Genomic DNA, 18,485 nt, shown 5'->3' on the forward strand with positions numbered 1-18,485 from the left:
ATGTCACAGAATTCATGTGTTTCTATCTTAACAACTCCCAACATTTAATCGATTAAAAAAGTTGCTCCAAGGGCCATAAAAAGGAAGAAGAAGGGTCGGGTGGAAGGCTGAACACCTGGGAGGGATTTTCAAAGACCACGATGCCATTAGTTGGCTATTGGTGTCACCCTTGTGAATGAAACAGACCCTAACAAACCATTACTATTACACGAACACACTGGTACTATAATTGAAAGGTGCTGCTGGGTAGCTGTTCAGATCTCTGAATTTGGGCATCATGGTTTGAGTCCTAGTCATGTGACTTACTGGCTTTGCAGTACTGAGCCAGTTACATCATTTAGTGAACCTCGGTCTTCAGGCCTTTGTGATGAGGATGCTAAATACCAGAGAAAACTGTCAAGACAAAAACAGGCGGCAGACTCAGAAATGACCATGTGTCTGTCTCGTTTTATCTCAGGAGCCTGAGCCATAGTCATACTTTCATAAAAGTGTGGCCCAGGGTAGTAATGACAGGGTTGGTTTCTACTATAAATGATGGTGAACAGAACACAAACACCTTCCTTTTTACATTGCCCCTCCTAGCTCACGGTCCAGGCACAATTACTCAAAAACGTATCACACTTTTTAAATTTAATTTTATTTTTTTATTCTGTACTAAGTAAAGTAGAGATTCTCTGGAATGCTTTGTTCCCTGTCCTGGCGAAATTCTGTCTGCTGATGATTCCTGTTTCTTTTGAAGAACGGAGCGGATGACGTGAAGCGGCACCGGTGGTTCCGAACTGTGGATTGGGAGGCGGTCCCACAAAGGAAGCTGAAGGTACAACATACGTACGTGGGTGACTGTCAGCTCGGCGCCCTTTACCTGTCTTCAGCAAGGGGCAGTGTCTGACTCTGATACATAATTAATTTGTATAATGCAGCTGATCATCTCAAATCGCTAATTAGCCAAGATCCCTTTTCAGTGGAGATCTTGGCTGCCACAGACACACCTAGAGGTAACGGGTTAAGATCCCACGTTTTACAGTCGGGTTTTTTGAGACCCGGCTCTGTCCCTCACTGGAACTATGACTAGGATGAGTCCCGTCCCACCAGTTTCTAATTGGGAATGGTAAATGGTATAACACAGATCAGGCGTTTGTCCAACACTTACAGATATTGTGCAGTGATGGTGGTAGATCAGATGGAGAATATTTTCTAGGTCACCTTTCTTTGAACTGAAAAAAAAAATATGGATAGATAGATAGATAGGTGTATGTTTATTTGAAAGACAGAAAGAGAGCATGCACATGTGGGCATGGGGGGAAAATCTCAAGCCAGCTCCCCACTGAGCGTGGGGCCGCTGAGGGACTTGATTTCGCGACCCTGACATCATGACCTGAGCCTAAATCAACAGTTGGACTCCTGACCGACTAAGCCATCCAGGCGACCCAGAATTCAAATGCATTTTTAACAGGAGACTTCAGTACTGATGTTCTCAACCTTGTACTTTTTTCCTTTTTTAAAGATTTTATTTATTTGTTTATTTGAGAGAGGGAGAGAACACAAACAGGGTGAGCAGTGGAGAGAGAGAGAGAGGAAGCAGACTTCCCGCTCAGCAGGGAGCCCAACGTGGGGCTTGATCCCAGGACCCTGGGATCATGACCTGAGCTGAAGGCAGACGCTTAACCAACTGAACTACCCAGGCGCCCCTCAACCTTGCACTTTTTAGAGCCAATGGAAAGACTTTAAAAATGCTCATGCCCGGCCCCCAGCCCAGAACCTAGGGTTCAGCCCAGACCACCAATGTCTCAATGAGCTGCTTTCAAGGGTTTCATTGTATTAAATGACTTATTTTTAAATTGAAATAATAATATGTTTTCATTGTTCAGAAACCAAATCGATATTAGAAGGTATGCATTACCGAGTGTAAGTTATTCTCTTCCTCTGTTTCCTCCCAAAGCCCCTTGTTTATTTTTATAAATAAAGTTTTATTAGCACACGGCCACCTGTATTCATTTGCATGTTGTCTGTGGCTGCTTCCCCCCCTGCTGTGGCCGAGCTGAGTAGTCAGCACAGAAATTCTACAGCCTGCAAAACCAAAAATATTTGCTGACTGGTCCTCTACGGGAACCTTTGGCTGAGTTCCTCTTCAGTGCCAGTGACCTCATTTCGTTGATGCGGGATTGAGGCTTGGCATCGATGATGCCAACACTGGAGCCTGTCGTGCTTCACCTCTTTCTGGAATTTTCCAAACTCTGGCCACTGGACCAGCTGCTTCAGATCCCTCAGACCTGAGCAGGCCTGGGGATCTGCATTAACAAGGAATCTGGGTGGTTCTCCAGTCTAGAATTTAGAAGCAAGGGCTGGCTACCACCCTTCCTCCGTTCATTCCTCCTACGTCACCATTGACAGATAACCTTTTTCGAAATATCTCCGATTTGAAACTTTCCACCTCAGTAAACAAAGAAAGGACAACTTTGTTTTTTTGTGCTTCTTTTCCCCCAAATCACCCCTATGGTTATGTAAAGTCGCAGACATAAGGGATGCACGTCCCATCCAGGTGCGCACCGTTCCCTTCTGACTGTGCTTTGTGTCTTGCCCCTGCCCTGCAGCCCCCCATCGTGCCGAAGCTGTGCGGCGAGGGCGATACCTCCAACTTCGAAGCCTACCCGGAGAATGACTGGAACACGGCCCCTCCAGTGTCGCCAAAGGATTTGGAAGTCTTCAAGAATTTCTGAGGACGGGAATCTTCATCTGGAAGGTAAACCGTTCGTTTTAGTAATGATGCGTGAGTGAGGGTGACGCGTCCCCACGTCAAGGGCATGTTGCCTTGGCGGAGTGGGGCTTCCCTCATCCACTGGGGCTCAGCAGTGGGGCAGGGCTGGATGGAGTCCTTCCTAGCGTCCACTTCATCAGCACCCCACGGTGTGTTACTCAAGACATGCAGTGTGGCCCAGAGACAGCATTGCCCCCAACGCCCCACTCCCCAGACACACCTGCTGCGGCACAGTCTACGTCTGAGACCTCTGTGAGGGACGTGTGTGTCTGCGCATTCCAGGGGCACAGCCCCTTTGCTAAAAATCCCTGAGTTCCTGCGTTCTGGAAGCCCTGAGTTCCACACCAGCTTCTTTGTAGATACCTACCAAATATTTTCAGAAGGGTTTTTTTAGGTTCCCTTGTCACTAGAGACTGATGACAGCAGTGAACACCTCCTGTGGAATTTGCTAAGCTCCACTGGATGTTTGAAAGAAGGGATTTTTGAGTTTCTCATTTCTTTGAACCGTTGAAAGTCTACGACTCTGTGTCTGTGGAATCTATGACTTGATGACTTTGAAGGATTTTTGAATGTGGGTAGTAAGACCTTTCGGTTACTCCACCACTTAAATCAGGGTCTCCTCCTCACGACACGCAGGCAAGAAAAATCGCGGGAAGGAAGAGAAGCAAGATATTGCCAATGATATGTCTACTCCTTGACTTTTCTTGGTTTTTGCCTCTGTTTATCCCCCCAACAGCACTTCTGAGGAATAGGAGGAATAATTGGTCAGTACCATGTGCCCATTGACGCCATGGTAGAGCTCTCGCAGGGAGGGAGGCGTGGTGCACTGGAAACCTGTTCTCGGCTGCTGTTGCCACGCGGAAACCTGCCTAAAAGTTAAAAATTTGTGGAAGCAAAAATTCAATAAGAGAAACAGGTGGCCGTGTGGATGAGAAGGGAACACGTCTGCTTGATGGGTTTTAGTCTTTTCAACACATAACGATCGTTCTCCTGAGGTTTTCTTAAAATACTCTCTTTAGCTGCAGCTTTTCCAGCTTCTGCAAACCTAGTGAAGGCCAGTTAACGAGTTTTAAAAACAGAAGGTGTTTCTAAATTCGGGTTTTATTTTCTGTTCTCCTCGTTTGCTTCAGGTTTGAATGATTTGCCTATAATATTTTATACGTTATTTTTATCCAGTTATCTTTAAATGATGGAAGACGTGGTTTGGGGGCGCCTGGGTGGCACAGCGGTTAAACGTCTGCCTTCTGCTCAGGGTGTGATCCCGGCGTTATGGGATCGAGCCCCACATCAGGCTCTTCCGCTATAAGCCTGCTTCTTCCTCTCCCACTCCCCCTGCTTGTGTGCCCTCTCTCGCTGGCTGTCTCTATCTCTGTCGAATAAATAAATAAAATCTTTAAAAAAATATAAATAAAAAATAAAAATAAAAAAAAGAAATGGAAGACGTGGTTTGGTTTCTGGTGAAGGACACTTGGTTGATAAGTCAGAGGACTGGGACCTTTTTGTAACAGAGATACTATTAAATTTACTTAAGGAAGCACAAAGCTGCCGTCCGATGGGGTCTGTCGTGTACCCAGTGGATAGTTTTCTATTCGTGGTTGGGAATTGTACCCCCCAGGTGCCCCAGCTATGTTTTTAGCACATTCCGTAGATAGGAATAACTTTCTCAAGGCAGTGCATATCCTTGGGAACGTACACGTCGATGGCATTTTTTTTGCACCTGGAATCATTCACTGTTGATAACCTTCTCAACGAACCTTGGGAAATAAGAAATCATTTCATGATCACATTGCTGCTCATTCCAAGACACTGAATTTTGGTCTCGTGCGCAAGCAGCTGGACTGTTAACATTTGAATCGGTCTCCACGATTTTGCACACAACATGGGACAGAGATCTGGCGTTTTCAGCGCCGAGTGATAAGGTGTGACCATCCACGCGGGAAGGTTATTTCTTTGTGAAGCAAAAAAAATATTTTTAATGCTTTATTTATTTATTTATTTGAGAGAGAGAGAGAGCAGGAGCAAGAGGGATAGGCCGAGGGAGAAGCAGGCTCCCCACTGAGCAGGGCGCCTGGCATGGTGCTCCATCCCAGAACCCTGGGATCATGACCTGAGCTGAAGACAGACGCTTCACTGAGCCACCCAGGCACCCTCGTGAAGTAAAATTGTCTCCCGTTGATGACACACAGGTGCACCTTAATTCCTGCCCTCCAGAGCCGATTAATAGCTGTATGACTAACCCGCTCGTCTTTGGAAAGTGAATTTTCCCATCTTTTCAGCCCATGGAGCAGACTGTCAGGACGGCTGGCAGGGACAGACCTCACACTTTGGTTTTTGTTTGACTTCAACATTTGAGTTGAAATGTTTTCCATCTAGCTGGAAGGTTCTATGGTGAAGCACATCGAGACAGGACTTGGTTTTGCTTGTGAAATCAGTCTCCTCTCTCAGCATAGTTGAACATGGGATAATGTTATGCGTGATGCCATCATATCCCATTTGAGACCCACCATTAAAATACTGCTTAAATGTTTTTTTAAAGGTTTGTATACTTATTTTTAGAGAGAGAGAGAGCACGAGTGGGAAGGGCAGAGGGAGAAGGAGAATCTCAAGCAGACCCCACGCTGAGCACAGAGCCTGATGCGGGGCTTGATCTCATGATTCTGAGATCATGACCTGAACCGAAATCGAAGGTCAGAGGCTTAACCAACTGCATCACCTGGACATCTCACTGCTTAATTATTTTATTAAGCATTTCCCTCCCCTTAGAATTCACGCTTGTGGATCTTTGCAAGAAGAATTCCAATGGAAAGTTTGTTTTTGTGTGTGTATTATTATTTTTCAATTATTAGGATGATTATTACGAAACTTACCCAGTTCTTCTGAACACTAACAAAATCCTTTTTTATTTCATGCCGCAAACAGGGTGATTTGAACCTGCTGGGGACAAGGAGCTGCACATCATCCCTGAAGAAGGGTCGTGTCCACAGGATGAGGACATCTCCGTATTCTATAAGTCCGGATGTATATAAAGAGACTGGATCTCCGTACAAAGTCACGGACCTGGCATTATTTAAGCAACTGGAAATTAAGCATCATTAAGCAACTGGAAATCTACTGCACAGTAGGACCTTTCGGATCATTGTTTTGTTGTAGATTTTATCTTATCTCTTAGTGTGGTGAACCTACTGTTGATATCTTGGTTTTCCTCATAGACTTATCTTTATAAGTTTGAACTGAACGTGTTTGGTTATAACCACAGATGGCGTGTGTGTGCGTGTGTTGCGCGTGTGTAAAAACACCATATGACTGGTGCACAGGAATTGTGCCGTGTTGTAAATCTTCATACTTGGCAGAGCCTATGACTTTTCTTTTCCAAATTGCTCTTCCAAGAATCTGGCTTTCTTGGGGACAAAAGCTAAAACGGATAAGACGTGTGCATTTTTTATCGTCTTATGTGCATTTTGTAGCTTGTGAAGAAAACACCACGCGGTGGTCCACATGCCCTCTTCAGTGCTTTGTGTCTGGTGACTGTAGGTCTTGAAACTGGAAGGGAAGAGAAGGACAGTTGAATTTGAGTCTGAGAATACCAATAACGTTGTTCAAGGAATGGAATGCAGTCCAGAAGTTTCCTGCGTCGCATCCAGAAATTTCATACTCCGTTGGGGGGTGGTGGGAGCAGGTGGCTACCTATTAAAATTCCAGTTGAGCTCTGTCTCCAGCAAAACGCAGAGCTAACAAATAACTTTCCGTGTTGGCTCAGTTGCACGGATGACCTTCATGCAAACATGGGTTTTTTGGGTTTTTTTTCAACTTCCACTGTGGGAAAAGTAAGAAGCAAATGAGCCACAGGACGTCAGTGTTCAGCGAAGTAAAAATTAATCTCTCTTGTTTCTGTCTTCATAAATGTTCAGTTTGGGTGTGTCCAGCACACTCTTGTCTCCTACGTAGGGCGGGCTTGTGCAGACTTCTTGGTGGCTGAGATTTTGTCTTTTCCTCTCTGGACCTGATCGTGAAGCTATCACGAAGAGCATCCTGCAGATGCTTCCCCCTTGGGATTGACTTAATGCAAGGCAGATGTGGAGTGGGTTCCAGTGTGCATGTTGCTAGATGTGGGTCCTCTCAAAAAATGGGGCGTGCAAAAGGTGCTAGGGGTCCTTGCTCTCCATGATCCGTTGCCTTGTCTTGTGCTTCTCTTCCTCATTCTGAAGTTTGCTGCATGAATCTCAAGGGGTTGCCCGTTCTCTGCTGACCGTGACTCAGCTGGACTAACAGAGTTGCTTACGTCTGTGATGTGTCTGGTTGTAGGGTTCAACTGTGACCTTCTGCAGGGATGTCTGTGCACTTCACTGCCAGAGCCTTTGGTGACTGCGGAGGGACATACACACAGACCTCCAGAACCCCTTCTGTACCCTTCCTTTCTTCCCGTGGTTGGCCTGAAAAAGTCCAGCTCCGTGGGCAGCGGGGATGGGAGCACTGCATGCCCTGGGAGGTGTTTCAGTGAAATGGGTGCGGGGAAGAGGGAAACCTGGACACCCTCTCGAGGTTTCTCCAGCTCATGTGTTCTTGAGTCACCTTGTGGCTTCTTGGCCATCGTAGACATTGTTTTTCAGTGCTGTGCCTGGGAAGACCTTTTCTTTCCATGTAACCCTTCATACCTCTCTTCTGTAAGCACATCCGTGAATGTGGAGAGCTGCCGTGTGGGGAAGTCATATATTTCTTTAAGCAGCAAAATGTCAAAGACCATGCAGTCACATACCAGACTTGGCCAGATTCCACTCAGGAACCAGAAGCCTGGGGCTCAGCATTGTGGAAGGTGGAATGGAGAACATGTGTACCCACCCAGGCAGTAAAAGACCCTGAAATCAAATCCACTCCAGATTTCCCTCTTTCTCATGCATGACCTGCTCTTCAAATACACATTCAATGAGTAAGGTTAGAGGTACTACAAGATTCAGTAAAATAAACTCTTTATAATGAGTAACTCAAAGAAAAGACATTTTTAAAGGGCGTGCCCTACGGACGTTCCAACAGAACGGTGTTTTCAGTCTGTACCAAGCAGTCCCTGTGCCGTTTGCATTAAGTAGGGGGCCATCACGGGCTATGAGTTCAGCATGAAGTTCTTTAACTGTTTCATCATTGACTATTACAAGGCTAAATCGGCAGTGTCTGTGCTCTGATACATAAACCCATGAGGGAAAGCAAAGATCTCACATCCTCTGATTTACAAAAGTCAATTATTATTATTTTGGAGCCTTGTGCTTAAAAAAATAAAAATAAATGAAACACCTTTCTTGAGCACGTTAAAACATTGTATGTAGACACACTGACCCATATGCATATCTTCGGGTTTAGTTTTCACTGTCCCGGATTTTATATAGGATATGAAAATAGCTTCAAGAAAGCATGAAATGCAATGCCTTAATTTTGGACAGATAGGCACGCACGCACACACACACACGCACACGCCAACATTGGAATGCACACATCACATGGTTCTTTAAAAACATTGTCATCGGCCATCAGCCATGCAAAACAAATTGAAAACTAAAAGGAATTCCAAGGATACCAGATGGTGTTAACCTCAGCCTTGCCATTTCAATATTCGAGGTGGCACACGCCATGTGCTAACGGCCCGTGGCTGGACTGTTAAATTAAGCAGAGTGATGTAATGCAAAGACTGATTTAATCAAAAGGAGTCCCAGACACATGGGACACTTACTATATATAATTGAAAAAGAGTTTATTCGGTGGGGACACTCTGAAATCTTCAGATATCTGATTAGATACCTGTGTCCAAAAGTCGTATGAGAAGAAACATCGTGGAAATGTTCGCAAAATTTGCATCAGGAAAAAAAAAAGATAGGCTTCTTTTGTTCTATGCAATTTTACGAGTTGGCAATATTTTCGTAAATACAAATACCAATTAAAGAAAATCCTCAGGAAACGCATGTTTTGCAAATTAAATACGTTGGGGTGGGTGGTGTTTTTCTAAGGGGATTGTCACCAACCCGCTCGAACACACATCTGCAAAGTTAAGAAGGAAATTAAATCACAGCTGGCCATACAGCGTGTCCTCCATTTGCGTTGGCCAGCTTCCAATTCTTGCAGAACACACGTTAGAACCCTGCTTGGCATAAACGTATCTGGTGTGGCAATGGGCACATTGCGATTTCTGCGGTCGATGAGACGATACGTCAAAGCCCAGCAGCAAGATCCGTGCACCCAGCTCAACGTCCTCGTGATGCTTTCATACTCTTCTTCCCATCCCTGCCCACCCACCTGTCCATGAGCGTCTGGTAGTGTCCTGTTTTATTCTGTACTCCCTACGTAAAGACTTCCTTGTTACCAACGACAGAATCACCAGTACCGCTAGACAGTCGCGGGATGTGGGATGCGTTTGCCATTTCTATGTATGACCTAAGCTGCCTCTAGATTTTGGACCACTTTAACTGTGAAAACATGGCTCCGTGCCATCCACTAAAGACCCCAGTTTGCCCCCACTCTCTGGGCACCGAGGGCTGCCCACCTCCTGGGGAGCGCTCCGGGCTGCGTCAAATCTCATGACCACGTCAAAATTCTCATTCTAGCTACTTGGTTATTGTAGTGCAGGGAAAATTCTTGGTTGGATTTTTCCCCCCAACCAATCGATCATACATCCCAAAATGAACAGACTCACAGAAGCCCCTGACGGCTCCCAAGGTGGAGACTGAGAATGTGACGCCCGAGTTCTTTTTCTGGTGGTGCATCCACCACGTTGGGCAAGTCCTGTGTACCTGTACCGTGTGTCTGTGTTTCTCACGGAGGCGAGAAGGCCTTCGCTTTACTTCACCTTCAGGGGACGATGTCCACTTACCAAAAAACAAGAAGACAAGCACATGAACTGTTGTGTTAATAATGTATTTGGGTAGTTTGGTGTGTGTGTTGGTGGCGGTGGAGTGCGGGAGTGGTGTTTTCACCAAGCGTCGCGTATTCCTATCAAGTGTGCTTTGCAGACCCCGTGGGCTTCGCAGTCTTTCGTAGTAAAAGGGAAACGCTCTGTCATGCTTTCCTATAAGTTATTGTGTTGTCATGCATTCTGTTGGGCTTCCCTCGGCTCTTCCCTGGTGGACGCCGCTGTTAATTTAAAGTAAAAGTCATTACATGTGTGTGTGAGTAGATGGGATTTCAAGCCTTTTGACACTCAGGGCGTCTTGTCCTCTGAGGCGGTTCTTCAGCTCTGCAGAACGGTCGTAGCTTCCTTCTTCCTTGCGCTGTGCTGCGGGCAGCCTGGCGGGGTGGCCCCGAGTCGGCCGTGGGATGCCGCAGACACGAGACGGAGTGCCTTTGCAGGTGTGGTGCACCCCGGCGAGCCCGCGCTGGGATCCCTGTGGGGTTGTCCCAGCTTCTCATGTGGAAAAAAAAATAGTCTGTTGCTAATTCTTTCAATTCTTGCACAATGAAAATCACTGTGATTTGTATATATACCCTAGGAAAATTGTACTGCTGCCTAATTTATGTAATAATACTATTCATTCCAGGTTTGTTTAATAAAACTTTGTATCTTTTAAGACGTCTGATGCTGGTCTGCTTCTTTGGTTATGGGGCAGGCTTGTCTGTGTTTATCTAGTTCAGGGGTCAGCAGTGTCTCTTAATTTAATCTTTAATTTTTTTATCGAGGTATAATTGACATACGGTATTAGTTTTGGGTGAACAACATAATGATTTGATATCTGTGTATATTGCAAAATGATAACCACCATGAGTGTAGTTAATAATTTCCATCACCACACATAATCGTGAACTTATTTTTCTCGTGATGAGGACTTGAAATTCTTTCTTCTAAGCAAGTTTCAAGTATATGATAGAAGATCATTGTATCTTTTTCTGCAGAGTGCCAGATGGTAAATACTTCAATGTTGCCAGGATACACAGTGTCTGTCGGGAGCACAAAAGCTTCCCTAGATGATATGTAAATGGACAAGCTGTGTTCCAATAAAGTTTTATTAAAACAAAAACACAGTTCAGGGGCCGGATTTGTTGCTTGGGCCATGCTTTGCCAGATTCTAATCCAGTGCCTGAGGGTGACTTTGCACATTGCCGTGGCAGCTTGTTAAAAAATGTGCCGTCATCAGCACTGTCCATAAATAAGCTCCTTGATTGCACGTTCTCTTTACTCACATAGCTTGACACCCGGCGTTCCAGGTCACCTGCTGCTTGCTACAAATATCCCGCCTTTATCACTCAGGTCAGCCCGTGTAATCGATAACACGGACAGCACGTGCTACAGCCTGGTAGCAGGAGTGCCAGCAGACTGAGGGTCACACAGGAGCCTGTTTACCTGGTGACCAAGCTTGTCCACCTCTCCTCATGGAAACCCCTTGCAAGAGGGAATCCTCAGGGACAGGCGGGGCAACTGAGGGTCTGGTTCCAAACCTTCCAGATAGGGACGGCTCCAGAATTTCCGTAGAGTAGGTGCTTAGGTGGTGACATTGTGGTTTGGGAGAAGGAGTGGTGGGTGTGTGCACACGTGCGTATACATTTCGGGGGAAAACCAGAGGGTTCTTGAAGGACTGATAGACATGATCGAGGGAGTGTGTCCTTGACTTTTTTTGGATGCCCTCATAGCTCATAGGGTTTTTTCCTTTTTCTTTCTTTCTTTCTTTTTTTAAACCACACATTCTGTTCATCCAGGTCTCACTTCCCCAGAAGCCATGCTCATTTTGCATTTTTGTTAAAAGGATCTGATAACCTTGTCCCCCAAAACAGTAAGGAAAAGATCTGTATGTATGTATCAACTCTTTTTTATCCACTCATTCATTGTTTCGGTATCGTGGCTGTTGTAAATAACACCGCAGTGACCATGGGAGTGCAGGGATCTCTTTGAAAGACAAATGGAAACCACAGTGAGGTGTCACGTCACCCTCATTAGACGGGCTGTCATCGAAAACAAGAGGTAACAAGCGTTGGTGAGGATGTTGAGAAACTGGAACCCTCGTGCACCGTTGGCGGGAACGCAAACTGGTGCGGCCACTGTGGAAAACAGTGTGGAGTGTCCTCAAGAAGTTAAATACAGAACTACCCTACAGTAGAGCAGTCACAGTACTGGGTACATGTCATCATCTAATACTTCAGAATACTGCCAAGTGTAGGGTATCTGTCCACTTGAAAGGTAGCAGAATGGAGCCTGAGAAAGACTCAGGTACTGATTGGAGATCCCACAGTTCGTCCATCTCCGAGCTCAGATTTAAGTACCTTCTGGTTCCTGCTCATTCCGATGACCCATGTGACATTTCCATAATAAAACTAACAAGACTTAAAGAAACTAAGAACCAGATTCTCTGTGTTCTTCTGATGAAAACACGAGATGCTGTATAAAACTCAGACTCTGAAGACCGTCAATGACTGTATTTGTGGGAGAATTTCGGTTTTGATGCTTTGCTTTGCTTTACGTAGGAAACCGATCTACTTAACCTCTGCTCAGTCAGCCGATCCGAGGTCTATTTTCACGGGCCAGTCGCCTTCCAAAAGTCCATGCAAGAAACCATCTTATAAATGCTGTGAAGCTACAACGTGACATAAACTCTTTTCTCGTTGCCGTAAAGAACACAGCATATGAAATCTACCCTCAGCAGAGCGTTCAGTGCACTTTTCTGGCGTAGCTGACGGTAGGCACGGTGTGGACGACACATCTCTGAGACGTAGTCATCATGCAGAACCCAGACTTCATGCCCGTCGAACAACAGCCCCCCATTTCTCTGTCTCTCCCCCAGCCAACAATTGGCCAAGGCGGGGACCTGCCCACCTGGGTCTTGAATTTCACCCGAAACGATCTTCGTTCTCAAGGACATGATGGAGAAAAGACTTGGGCTTTAGTATCTCGTTATAAGCCTCTGGCTTCAAGCCCGGTGCAAACCCAGCTCTTACAGTGCCCTTGGGAGCAATGTCTCAGAAAGCCACTGGCCGAAAAACGATTCTTCATAATGAATCAGAATCTGTGTGCAGGCTGCTTCAAACAAGTGCCTTGGAAAAAGGGCAGGGGAAGCCCCACAAAAGGCAAAGATTCAAAAGCAAGGTCAGTCCAGTAAGTGGGAACTGCGCAAAGGTCACCCGCCCCTCACGGATGTCAGTTCTTGTGGTCATTCTGCAGCGTGCTGAGTTTTGCCGAGGAAAATAATGACCCAAACGTCTGAAACGCCAGGATGGGCAAATTTGGCGTGATGATAGATGCCTTTTCTTTCTCATGCGTTCCTTTGTCTCTCCGACCCAGCTCTGTACCATCCCTTGTCTTAAGGCGAGTGGCCCTGGCAGATCGAATTTGGGAAATCTGTGCTGCTTTCAGGATATTTTTTTTTTTTTTAAGTTTATTTGAGGGACTCCTGGGTGGCTCAGTTGGTGAAGCGTCTGTCTTCGCGTCAGATCATGATCTCAGGGTCCCGGAATCGAGCCCCACATTGGGCTCTCATCTCAGTGTTGAGTCTGCTTCTTCCTCTCCCTCTCTGATCTCTCTAGCTTTCACTCTCTCTCAAATATATCTTCAAAAAAATTTTTTTAATTTATTTGCGTAGAGTTGGCACGGAGTGTAACACTACATTGTGCACATACGGTGCACATACGGTGATCCAGCTTCTCTGTATGTTACCGCCATTATGCTCAGCGCAAGTGTGCCGCCATCTTGTCCCCGTACAACGCTATTACAGTACCTTTGACTATATTCCCTATGCTTTGCCGTTCGTCCCCGTGACTTAGTCTGTAACCAGAAGCCTGAATCTCCCACTCCCCTTCTCCCATTTTATCCATCTCCCCCCGCCTTCCTCTCTGGCAAGCGCCAGTGCGTTCTTTGCGATTATGGGTCTCTTTCTGCTTTTTTTTTCTTTTTAAATTCATTTGTTTAAGATTCCATATACGAGTGAAATCATGGTATTTGTCTTTCTTTGATTTATTTCACTTAGCATACGTGAAATGGATCGCTAGGTCCATGCACGTTCTCTCAGATGGCAAGTTCTCATCCTTTTTGATGTATCTTCTTTCATCCATTCGTCTATTTATGGACACTTGGGCTGCTTCTGTATCTTGGGTCTTGCACATAATGTTGCTGAACACATAGGAGTGCGTATATCTTTTTGAATTAGTGTTTTTGTTTTCTTTGGGTAAATAGTAGTGGATTTACTGGATTATATGGTAATTTATTTCTAACTTTCTAAGGAACCTCCGTACTGGAGTGGCTGCACCAGTTTGCATTCCCACCAACAGTGCATAAGATTCCTTTTTCTCCACATCCTCACAGACTCTTGTTATTTCTTGTCTTTTTTTAAAAATTTTAGTCACAGAGTATAATCTTAAACATCACCGGGGCTTAACATGAGATCCTATAAGCTGTGATTTTCAAACCCTCACTGTGGCGTATTTAGCAGAACTCTCCAGAACCCACCCACACAAACACACCCGAAACCAATGGTGAGAACACACACCTAACTTACGATACTGCTAATGTGCGGTGTTCTCAAATATGGCTTTATTAATGTCTAAATAGAGCACCATTTTATTTCAAGTTACTATTTTTAGTACTAGTAGGGACCCCCCAAGTTGAATGCATGACCCACTCTTGCATCTTGCTTTGTGTAACAAAAACAGTTTTCTACACAAACCCTAGTTGCCTGTTCCGAATCTCTTTACTTTTCCACATTAAATCAGAGCTCAGGGGAAACCTGGGTAGCGCAGTCATTAAGTGTCTGCCTTTGGCTCAGGGTGTGATCCCGGCGTTATGGGATCGAGCCCCACATCAGGCTCCTCCGCTGGGAGCCTGTTTCTTCCTCTCCCACTCCCCCTGCTTGTGTTCCCTCTCTCGCTGGCTGGCTCTCTTTCCATTATCCCACGTGGGACATGGCAGCCTTCTGGGCCATCACATGAGCATTTTACAGGGCAGTTAGTAATGGCCCTTCATTATGTAATATTTTCTTTGGCACAGCTCTTATTCCCAATCTCTAAATTTGTATTTTGACAGAAAGTTGGTCCAGCTTTTTTGTTTTTGTTTTTTTGTTTTTTACAACTTGGGTCAACATTGCCATGGTCATTGGATATTGCCATTACGTTTTACAGTCTGCTTGGGGAATCCAGTTGGATGGATTTCCTTTCCTAACGGTAGTGGAATATCTTGGTCAGCTCTTGGCGGCTGGTGACTCCGCAGCCCCTGCACGAACCTTCCATGATCCTTGCTGAGCATCTGCATGGGCGTTTGGAGTTCTCGATACACGGGTGTGTTCTTGTTTCCAAGGGGAAAGAGGTATTGGCGGGTTTCCTTTTGCTTGTGTTCACCGTTTCAAAGCAGAGATTTAGCTTTTGTGGCTGAAGAATCCAGCCCATGCTTGTCAGGATGGAAGACCCTGAAATACTGTCCATCTCCTTGCGTCTGAACCCCATACTTTTATTTTCCTTCTTTGATCTCATTTGTCGATTCCTGTCTTCTGTGCATTGGTCTGTGCATTGAATTAGTGTTTTTGTTTTCTTTGGTTAAATAGTAGTGGATTTACTGGATTATATGGTAATTTTATTTTTAACTTTCTAAGGAACCTCCGTACTGGAGTGGCTGCACCAGTTTGCATTCCCACCAACAGAAAGTCGGCTTCTGCACTTTAAAAATCATTCTCTAAGGGGCCCCTCGGTGGCTCAGACGGTTGACCACCTGACTCTTAATTTCAGCTCAGGACGTGATCTCAGGGTTGTGAGACTGAGCCCTGTGTCCAGCTCCATGGTGAGCAGGGAGTGTGCTTGAGATGCTGCCTCTTTCTCTGCCCCTCCCGTTTCTCTAAAATAAATAAATCTTAAAAAAAATTCTTTAAATAATGACAAATAAACCTCATGGTAGGGTTCTAATACAGTCGTAGATTTCGTTTCTAGCCCTGCAAGATACATATGGATAACCCCACTTTTAAAAATCTTTCTATATTTTTTTTAAGAGGCACTCGGTTCACTCCTCAAGCTGGTAATATTGAATATTTAAAATTAAGTATTTAAAAACAGTTTTAAGTATTATATAGATAGAATTATATTTAATTAATATTGTAAATATTATACTATTAAGGCCTAATAGGATAATTTTAAACAGTGCACTTATGTCTTAAACATAGCACAGAAACAAAACCTACTTACCACATAGAGATTCAAACTGCTATCGATACTCAGGTTGGGCGTTTTTTCATGTATCTCTGGGCCATTTGTATGTCTTTAGAGAAATGTCTGTTCATGTCTTCTGGCGTTTCCTTTTTTTTTTTTTTTTTTTAAGATTTTATTTATTTATTCGACAGAGAGAGACAGCCAGCGAGAGAGGGAACACAAGCAGGGGGAGTGGGAGAGGAAGAAGCAGGCTCATAGCAGAAGAGCCTGATGTGGGGCTCAATCCCAGAACGCCGGGATCACACCCTGAGCCGAACGCAGACGCTTAACCGCTGTGCCACCCAGGCACCCCTCTTCTGGCCATTTCTTGACTGGGTTTCTTGGAAAACCATGGTCTTAAAGAATATTTTGACGTTGGGGAGCATTCGAGGGTTGCTCAGAAAGAAAGCAAAGCAAAGAGAGAAACAAGCTTCATTTCAGCGTTTACAACACGATTGATCTTAGTGTCAGAGCAAGAGCTCGAATCGTCACACTGTGAAAGCCAGGAGATGTCTCTCCGACGCAGCAAACCGAGAGTGTGAGCTCGGCTTGTGCAGCCTTGCAGCTGGATGGAACTAGAGACACCAGGTAGAAAAATTGCAAATCAGTTCATACAACGAGAGCTCCCAATGCAGAGCTAGACAGAGAGTGCCCGCAGGCAAGGAACTCAATAGGGGCGAAAGGAGGTGTTGAAGATGCCCGTGTGGAGTCTGCATTTTTCAGTGGGCACGCAAAGGGCATTTTCTGATGGATTCTGTTCCCTGGACTTTTCTTCTAAATATCGCCAGCATTAGGTCTCTTGCAAAGCCGAAAGTATTTACAAGAGCAGTGTGGGGAATCGTGAGCAGGAATCAGGCTGGGTTGTTGGAAGAACCCTGGACCGTTAGAGACCTGGGTTTGAGTCTAGGTTCTGTGCCTACCTGGAGCCAAGATGGCGGGCGAGTTAGCTACCCTGAGCTGCCATTGACTCATTGGTGATGGCTGCTATTCCTGTGCATGTCTTTCTGCTCACAACCCTGGAGTGCCTACCCATTGCATTCCAAGCAAAAGAGAGTAGCCTCACAATATGTGGAGAACCGTCTGTAATCTGCCCTCCAGCATATCAGACTCCCTCTGGTCTCTCCAGTTCCAGAAACCCTGGACTCTTTGCTCATTTAGAACATCCCACAGCGACTCCTGCCACAGGACCTTTGCTCTACCTCTTCTCTCTCTTCTCCATGCTTTTTCCTGAGTCTGCCTTTTCGCTGATTATAGAAGACTCCCTGCTTTCCACATTCCGGCTTCCCACTGTACCCGAGTCAGACTGCAGACTCTCTGTGTGCTTCTGTGAGTCTGTCTGCCAGCCCGATACTTAGCTTCTCTTTTCTTGAAATATGTGCTCTCAAGTAGAGTCACGTTGTGGAGCCAACGTTATAAAGAAATCATCATAAATCACTCTTCACCATTCCTTCCACTTCTGAACTTGGCCACTGCTCCCCTCGCGAGGGGCTTGCTTGTTATTTTAGGTTATGAATGCCAAATAAAACTTTTACTAATTTCATTTTTCATTGGCGGCCACTTTGTGTTTTGAGTACAGTCTGTGTGTAGTGTTGGGAAGTGCCTTCGCCCGTGTGGGCCCAGCATATTTCTATAACATTTGAAAGTAAATTAGCAGACGGGCGCCTGGGTGCCTCAGTTGGTGACGCGTCTGCCTTGGGCTCGGGTCATGATCCCCGGGTCCTGGGATCGAGTCCTGCATGGCGCTCCCTGCTCAGCGGGGAGCCTGCTTCTTCCTCTCCATCCGTGCTCTCTTGCTCTTTCTGAAATAAATAAATAAAATCTTAAAAAAAAAAAAAAAGACTAAATTAGCAGATCTTCTGAAAAACGTTGTTGCCCTTCTTGGCAGTTGTTCTAACCCACAGGGAGGTTGCAGTGGGTGGAATTTCTGCATTGCACATGTTCCTATTTTCAGGTTTACCCGTCTGCTTTGTGTCTAAGTAGATGCTGACGGCGGAAGGCATATGTCTCCTCCATTTGTGTTTACGCTGTGGGGTCTACTAGCTCACTTTCAGAACATCCTGGTAGCTCAGAATTTTTCCTAGAGGCATTCCAGGTTTCCACTGCATATTCATTTTTGCGCCTGTCACCCCCACCACCAGCATCCCGTTTGCACCGTGAACACCAGGTTGTGGCTTGCAGACACACCACCCCGCCATATGCTTTGCTTGAAGCTCTGTTGCGGATCGGTTTAGGTCTCCCACAGTGGTGTGCTGGTAAGCCGGTTCCTCCCTGGGAAAATAGTGCCCACGCTTGAAGCCATTGCCCATTTCCTTGGTGTAAAGACTCATGCCCGCCGTAATGGATTGCAAGCTGCCAACGGTTTGGCTCACGCAATCCTGCAAGGTGGCACCATCCCATTTTGGAGATCTCGAACAAGCCAGCACTGGAAGTAAAAGGAATGGGGGGAGCATGGGTCCTGGATGGGTTTAGTGTCCCCTGGAGGGACAGGGAAGCATGGACAGTGTCTCTGCCCTTCCTCACCTCCTGGTGTATCTTGTAGCTCACGGGGCTTCATTCAGGGTCTGTGTGCTTTCCCCGTGGTACAGACAGTCCCGCGTGCAAGGAA

The 18,485-nt window shown here is 45.7% G+C and overlaps 1 protein-coding gene across 1 annotated transcript in view; it reads left to right on the plus strand.

Annotated features, from left to right (window-relative positions):
* Positions 1-10,299, plus strand: part of PRKX (protein kinase X-linked) — an 82,867-nt gene extending 72,568 nt beyond the window's left edge. Inside the window, exons 7-9 of the mRNA XM_040634766.1 lie at positions 740-817; positions 2,592-2,740; positions 5,675-10,299. Of these exons, the coding sequence (XP_040490700.1) occupies positions 740-817; positions 2,592-2,717 (204 nt within the window). The 3' untranslated portion in view covers positions 2,718-2,740; positions 5,675-10,299. The remainder of the gene's footprint in view (positions 1-739; positions 818-2,591; positions 2,741-5,674) is intronic.
* The last annotated feature ends 8,186 nt before the right edge of the window (positions 10,300-18,485 follow it).

This window comes from Ursus maritimus (genome assembly GCF_017311325.1).
Source record: "Ursus maritimus isolate PB19 chromosome X unlocalized genomic scaffold, ASM1731132v1 scaffold_X1, whole genome shotgun sequence".
In the NCBI taxonomy this organism is placed as follows: domain Eukaryota; kingdom Metazoa; phylum Chordata; class Mammalia; order Carnivora; family Ursidae; genus Ursus; species Ursus maritimus.